The sequence below is a fragment of the Trachurus japonicus genome, chromosome 3 (genome assembly GCF_045865225.1).
Source record: "Trachurus japonicus isolate A0001 chromosome 3, Traja_1.0".
Classification (NCBI taxonomy): Eukaryota; Metazoa; Chordata; class Actinopteri; order Carangiformes; family Carangidae; genus Trachurus; species Trachurus japonicus.
Genome location: NC_140909.1, coordinates 21,849,655 through 21,856,979, shown reverse-complemented (window position 1 = coordinate 21,856,979; position 7,325 = coordinate 21,849,655). Strand labels below are relative to the sequence as shown.

Here is a 7,325-nt window from a genome sequence, read left to right as displayed (position 1 = left end):
TTGCATAATGTGAATGTGCAACAGATCTCTTCCTAGTCACATGTTAAACCTGCAGCCGCTGAAAGCCGTGACTCAGTGTACAGGCACCTTTCTCTGAATGTGTTTATCGCTGGTTTATTTTTGCAGTGTATAGCTTCTTTACGCCTCCGTGTTATGATGTTTCGTTGGCTGACCAGATTTTAGGCAGCAGTGTAAAAAAAAAAGTGAATGCAAGATCATTGAAAACAAACCCTGTCGGTTCAACATGTGCAAAATACATCTGAGTGGAAAAAACCCCAAAAAGTAAAAACTGTTTATTGTTTTGAGCAGGAGTCAAAATTCACACTTCCACTCCTGTAGCTGAACTTTCCCAGACTCAGAGGGAGAGATACAGAGACAGGGTCTCAGTGAGGGAGTGTGTGTGTGTGTGTTTTCAGGGGCAGTGGCTTCTGCTTTGGACACTGATGGTTTGTGAGAATCTGCGGAGGTGTCACTTAACACCTCTGTGGCCTGGCCTGGACTTATAAACCAGTGTGAGGGAGCAGAGCAGCAGTCACAGCCTCCCAGTCTCTCCAGTCAGACCACTGAGTTCCTCCACACAACATGGATACCTCCTCAGTCTCTCTGCTCAACTATGGCCTGCAGTACCAGTGGTTTTCGGACTCAGAGCTCTCCAGCATTTCCTCTACAGAAACACTGTCCCCTGTCCACTCTATGGACTCCAGCCTGTCTCCTTCCTACCAGCGGCCTCCACAGTCCACCCCTAAGGCTTCTAAAACCGGATATTCCCAGAGCCTCAAATCTTCAACTTTCTCCTTGTCTGGACGCGGCCGGAAGTCAGGCCGAGCCACCCGGATCCGCAGCAAACAGAGGGAGAGTGCCAGCGAGAAGGAGAAGCTGAGGATGAGGGATCTGACCAAGGCTCTGCATCATCTCAGGTCCTACCTCCCGCCCTCGGTGGCCCCCGCCGGACAGACTCTGACAAAGATCGAGACCCTCCGCCTCACTATCCGCTACATCTCCTACCTGTCGGCGCAGCTGGGCCTCAGTGAGGAAGTGCTGTTTCAGAGAAGGGAGCAAGGAGACACCTCGGCCAGCGACACCTCCTCGCCTGACATCCTCAGTTACTTTCAGCACGGCTCTTTAGGCGGTCAGGAGACCCAACTCCAGAACCAGAACCTGAACCTGAACCAAAACCTGTACCCATCCCAGTGTCACAACCAGAACGGCGGTCTGCTGCAGTCTGGGAGCTGTAGTTTTGGAGTGGATCAGTACAATAAACAGTACAGTGAAGCTCCTCAGGGAGATATCAACATTGACACCATCATGCAGTCAGCTGTAACAACACAGCCCTCCTGTCAGGTATGTGGACATTTACTCATTGATATTACTAAAGTCATTCCTCATGTAAAATCTCACATTTAGCATCAGTTTGTACAACATGCTTATACATTTCCTGTTGTTTTCTTTTTTAAAACAGATGTGTGGCAAAGATTTCTGCATCCCGCTGGTTCCCAGAGAGTACTGGGGTTAAACACTCCAACACTGCGTGATCATCGTCCAACAACAGACACAAACTACTTCACTGTTTTTACTGCCTCACTGTGAATCAAGTAACTTATTTGAAATATATATGCTATTCTACAATTTTATTTATTTTGTCCTATGAAATGTTCCTTGTAAATATTGATATGTCTAACAACTATTTTTATATTTCTTTATACCACTATTTATAATAAAATATTAAAATGTCTTCAGTTTTTTTTTTGTTTTCATTGCTGCTTCCCATGATGCAGTGAAGTTTTTCTATTTTATCATTCAGACAGATGTTCATTATTCATTTTAATAGGAGTGAGTAAGCAGCATGTTAACAAAGGGCTGCAGGTTCAAATTCATTGGATCGTCTGTACTTTCACCCAACTGTATGAGGCTGTATGAAGCTGATGCTTATGGGAAAATGCCACAGAGTGCCCTCTGCTGGTCACATAGGCACAGTGACAGCACACAATGTCAAAACAGTCTTCTCTACAGAAGAAGTCCCCAGTGGTGAAGTTAAAAGAAAAAGGCACACCTGTCAGTCAGATCTTGTTTAATGCAGAAATGTTGAAATGATGAAATATTTAATATAAAATGAAGTGCACATATAAAAGTGGATGACGCTTCAGATCTCGTGTATGTGCTGACCACAGAAGAGATCATTAAGATTATTGGTTCAAGTCCTATACTTGTTTTGTTTTTTTCATTGTTGATCTCAGTCATTGCATCATTTCAGATTTTTCAAGTCAGTTAAATTTATGGAATTTATTGCAACATGAAAAAAAAAAAACAGGTAACATCATGTAGTGTAGGATATAAATTAAAAACATATAGCCTATATAGTAGATAATATAAATGTGTATGATATGACATGCTATGCATGACATGACATGTATTGTATACATAGGAACACTGATGTGAGGTGAAGAAAGGTGTTTTCCCTTGCTGAAATGTGGTTAAGTACATAGATATTATATTATATTATATTATATTATATTATACTTTTTGGCAAGTACTTAGCAAGTTAAAGGTAAAGCAAATTTTATGGCATAGGGAAGCTGCCCATAAGCCAATGTGCATGTTACAAAGGAATTAAGTGACATAAACCCCTCAAACTTGATTTACATCAGAGACATTAACATTTCCTGTCAGTCTGGAGCATGTGACAGGTGAGTAGTGGAGGGTGGGCAGACCAATGAGCAGCCTCTGCCATGGGTTATCTGGTGTATTTCATGTGTCTTTGCTAATGTGGCTCAGCAAACACATAGAGGGCCTTGGCACCGCTAAGTCTAGACTAAGATATAAGACCCTCTCTACTGTTTGCCTACTCTCACCTAGAGCCCAAATGACCTGTTTAAGCCAACGGAGGGGCCTTTAATATTCATAGAGAAGTGTGGATCTGCATATTAGGCTGGGGAATTAGGCCAGAGTGTTTAGTTTGCCACCTACATGCAGTTCATTTGATATGCAAGCAGCAAACCTAACACAAAGCCTAATATAGTCACTTAGGTCTTTCATCACAGTAAAGCTAATAAACTCTCCTGGCTAAAAGGATGTGGGATGAAAGGGTTAGCACTGCGGCGCTGATTATTCCCTCATTACATGTGAGTAAACACATCAGAGCTAATGTGGATTAAGAGAAGGAAGATCCCCTCTATCATCAGCCTGGGAGGGAAAAAGAAAGTTGACAGCTGGGGGAATTCATGATGCATGAATAATAAACAGATTATGCTTTATAATTTTATGCATCTAGAATTATTTAGGCTCTCTTTCGGTGAGAAAATGTATATTAAAAAAAAATTGCATTTCTATTCAGGCAGAAAAGGGAATGTTTGAAGTTTTTTGTGTGTATTGATCTTATCAGCTTTAAACTTCAATCAACTTTATTAAGGTTGTAACTATTCAATCTTTTATCAGATGATACAGCATGACAGTAACCTGTTTGTTACAGACCAAGAGCTCAGCAGAAGATAAATGAGAGCTACAGATTCATATTGAAAACGGCAAAAATATAATAAACAATATACAGTATAAATACCTGAATTATGAATGGGTTGCTTGCATTGATGAACCTAATGTAAATGAGGTAAATGTAGAGGATGGTGGAAGTTAAAAGGTCACTATGGGAACTAGTCCCTGGGTCAGCTGTCAAGCCTGCTGTCACTTCACACACCTTCCTGCTCACAAAGAGAAGAGAAAAAAAGTCTTTCAGCAAAATCAGTTGTTGGGAGTTCAATCGTTGTCCTTATCATTGCTGTGGATATTTTTTACTAATTCTAAGTGTTAGTGTTGATCCTCCTTTTTGTTGTTTTGCATAAGTGAGTTGAGCTTTGTGCGCGAGACTGATTCACACGTCCAAGTCATGGGGTACCCCAGGAGTCAAATGCGACACGGTGGTTTGTGGGAACATGGCTCAGGACTCAGATCCACAGTCCACACCTGACATTCAAATCCACAGACCTAACCGAGAGAATCCAGGGGTCAGGAAAGGTACACATCACTGAGCATTATTTCAAATCATGTTCTTCGTGTAAATTACTTCTATACATTTGTGAAATTAGTGAAATCAACATCTGTTCAGATCGTTTTTGATTATTTTTTTATAACATATATAAACATGAACATGATCTAATATATTTATGTAAATATAAATATAAATTAGAACTGCAACAAGTTTTCAGAGACAAGATTTCAAGCTAACATTAAAGCAGAAGTAAGTGATATATTTGTGTTAATATAAGTCTTAAATAGTTATATCTTCCGACAGCAATCACTTACATATAGTGTTTGGACCGAAACACGGGTCTGTCAGTCCCTCTGCTCTGCTCTGAGCCGAGGAGAAAACATTTATCGTATCCTACAAGAACGGCATGCAGGGCTGTGTGTGCAGCCAAGGGACGCCGTGAATGTGGTGACGTAGGGACGAGGACTGTTATGGTGCGTTCAAGGCAACTCGTAACTCGTGTTTTTCCGACCTGTGAAGTCGTACCAGTTCGATCTGGTACGAGTTCACGGGTTGGAAGTCACGAGTTATAGTGCACTTTCACCGGTAAAACAGGTCGGAAAAACACGAGTGGGTTGCCTGGAACGCTACAAAGTCGTAAGTTGTGACTTGAAGCTGTAATTTACGGTTTCAAAAGCCGGCCTCGAACGCAGCATTAGCCAAAACGACCGGATCGCTTACTTCTGCTTTAATACATTACAGTAAGACTTTTCATATAGCACACAAGTGTATTCAATTTTTGTTTTGTTTCAAATGAAGGAAGGAAGAAATGCAAACCAACAAGCAGTAAATGTGCAGGAAATGTTGTGTTTACTCTATAAATTAAGATGACATGTATGGACAGTACGTATATTACCCATTAACCGTTTGTATTATCTGCTAATGAATGTGTTTTCACGGCCAGGAAACGGAGTAAAATGGTACAGTGGGACAGGGCTAGTTGCTTAGCTTGTTTTGTATGAATGTTAACATGCTTGTGCTGCACACTCTTTCAGAGGGTCCTGGTTCCCAGCACAGAGGCCACAACTGCTGTCCAAACAGGAGCAAAGGTGTCAACTCCTCACACCACCCAGCTGCCCCGGCACACTTCTCCAGCCAGAGCTCACAGGGAAATAGATCCTAGAGCAGAAAGAGCAGATTTAACATGAAAAATTGTCTATGGATATTCTCATTCATCCAGGTCATAGTTATCTCTGGGCAACAAATTGAATTGAAGGCAACTGGACTTGCATTTGTCTAGGAAGATGTTTCACCTCTTACATCCAAGCGTCTTCATCAGTTCGCAACGCATCGGTCTGACTATTCCTTGCTAGTCTGACCAGTCAGACTAGTGCGGACTAGTGAGGACTGGTCTGACTAGTGACAACTAGTTTGTTGCCCAGAGCTAACATGAAGAATTATGTTCAATGAGACACTATACAATAATAACATGTGGATGTTGAAAGGATACAGATTTGACTGGACCTGAAGTTGTGGTTCTCCATTTTATTGAGACATTCATATAAACCATTGGTGTTGGTGAGAGACTAATTCTTACAAATAAAATCCCTCAGGTTCAGGGACAGGCCTGTAACCGGTGCAGCTCCTGTCATGCCAGGGTCATGTTCCCAGGCTGCAGAAGTGTATAGTGTGAATCAGACTACTTTATGATGCTTGTGCGAGCTGCCACGTCACACCTTGTGCTGGAGCTTGCCTGTTTCCCATGGGACCCCCTGGCCAAGGTGTCAGGCCTGCTCTCAGAGCCTCTCAGGACCAGAAGTGGCTCTCTGAGGTGCAACCTCACACCTCACACCACATATATTGAGCAGCCTCCCTGTTTCTCCTCACTATCTTCTGACTGCCTTACCAGCAACACACTGACAGCTCACTGCTCAGGAAAGAGCCTACAACCACTGCAACATTGACCATGGAGAAGTCCTACTGCTCTACTCCCCAGCTCCAGGAGAACTCCTTCCTGTTTGACTGCGAGTCCCTGCTGGAGAAATGTTACGATCCTGTGGCCTACGATGCAGCTTCGGACCCGGGTTACTTCAGCGCCGTCAGCAGCCTTTCTCCCACCTCCTCTGTGGACTCCTTCTCCTTCTCACCCGCCTCCCTCCAGGCAGCCTCAAAGGAACAAGATGCCTTGGACTGTTTCCTCTTCAGCAGCCCTGAAGCACCCAGTCTCACCCAGGAGACACAGAGTCTGCCCTGCTCCAGACCTTCCACAGCATCTACCACCAAGAAATCAAGGTCCAGGTATCCTGGGAAGAAGCGCCAGACAGCCAGCGAGAGGGAGAAGCTGAGGATGAGGGATCTGACCAAGGCTCTGAATCACCTCAGGACATACCTCCCGCAGTCAGTGGCCCCTGCGGGACAGACCCTGACCAAGATCGACACGCTGCGCCTCACCATCCGCTATATCTCCTACCTGTCGGCTCAACTGGGCCTCAGCGAAGAGGTGCTGGAGCAGAGGAGATACTCGGGCTTCACAGAGCAGCCCCAAACCCTCAACCAGTTCCTGGGTCAGCCAACAGTCGGCTACAGCGCGCAACAATCAAACTGCAATACCATTAGCACAGCCCAGCTCTCCGCTCAGCAGCACGCATATCAGGTATGTTCACATCATGCTTACAATCTTCTGTACATTTCAGATTTATTTACAATAAACTGTTGACTTGAACTTGAGTGAGTTTCTAACCAAACTCTGTTTTGTTTTGTCAGGTTCCTAGTGGAGTTTGCTTCACCACTGAGCAGTACTGGACGCCACAGCAACAACTAGAAAATGCTGCTTACTCTGGACAGTGTTGAGACCTATGACTCATATGACAGTCATCTCAACTATTTTCATTGCAACAATGACCTCTATCAAAATCTGTGGGTAAAACCACACAATTTTTGTTATTTTGAACAAAATATGTGTTCGTCGTTTTATGTGTTTTTTGTATATAGAACTATGTATTTATTGAGCTGAGAATAAACATTATTATTCATATCAACCTTTGAGCTTGTTGGTGTATTTACTTGGTGCTTGGTTCCACTTCCTTACACAAACACTGCAGCAGGACACTGAGGTGTTAAACAGGGAGCACATCCCCTCTAAAGACTTTAAGGAAAGACCCCTGCTGAGAGAGGTGGCAGCTGAACTGGGACCAGTTAATTGGCACCTCTTCTATCCTGTGTAAACACTTCTTCTCTTCTTGGGATCCTGAAAAAAACCCTCATAATAAATAACTGGTCCTGGACCGGGTTCAGAGTCTTGAGCAATTATCCTGTCAAATAAGTTTTATGTCTCTGTTGGTTCTGATTGTCCCACCCCTGTTGTGTT

The 7,325-nt window shown here is 43.4% G+C and overlaps 2 protein-coding genes across 2 annotated transcripts; both read left to right on the top strand.

Moving 5' to 3' along the window:
- The first annotated feature begins 541 nt into the window (after positions 1-541).
- On the top strand, positions 542-1,732 carry LOC146989953 (uncharacterized). The gene is made up of 2 exons (XM_085773120.1): positions 542-1,341; positions 1,460-1,732. Exons 1-2 carry the CDS (start codon positions 583-585, stop codon positions 1,511-1,513), a joined length of 813 nt encoding a protein of 270 aa, XP_085629246.1. The 5' UTR covers positions 542-582; the 3' UTR covers positions 1,514-1,732.
- A 3,901-nt stretch (positions 1,733-5,633) lies between these two features.
- On the top strand, positions 5,634-6,964 carry mespaa (mesoderm posterior aa). Its single transcript, XM_085773119.1, has 2 exons — positions 5,634-6,611; positions 6,722-6,964. The coding sequence occupies exons 1-2, from the start codon at positions 5,925-5,927 to the stop codon at positions 6,806-6,808; spliced, it is 774 nt and encodes a 257-aa protein (XP_085629245.1). The 5' UTR covers positions 5,634-5,924; the 3' UTR covers positions 6,809-6,964.
- The last annotated feature ends 361 nt before the right edge of the window (positions 6,965-7,325 follow it).

Coding starts and splice junctions, on each gene's coding strand:
- LOC146989953 (XM_085773120.1), top strand. CDS start 583: ATGGATACCTCCTCAGTCTCTCTGCTCAACTATGGCCTGCAGTACCAG. Junction 1,342..1,459: donor CAACACAGCCCTCCTGTCAG/GTATGTGGACAT, acceptor TTTTTAAAACAG/ATGTGTGGCAAAGATTTCTG.
- mespaa (XM_085773119.1), top strand. CDS start 5,925: ATGGAGAAGTCCTACTGCTCTACTCCCCAGCTCCAGGAGAACTCCTTC. Junction 6,612..6,721: donor CTCAGCAGCACGCATATCAG/GTATGTTCACAT, acceptor TTGTTTTGTCAG/GTTCCTAGTGGAGTTTGCTT.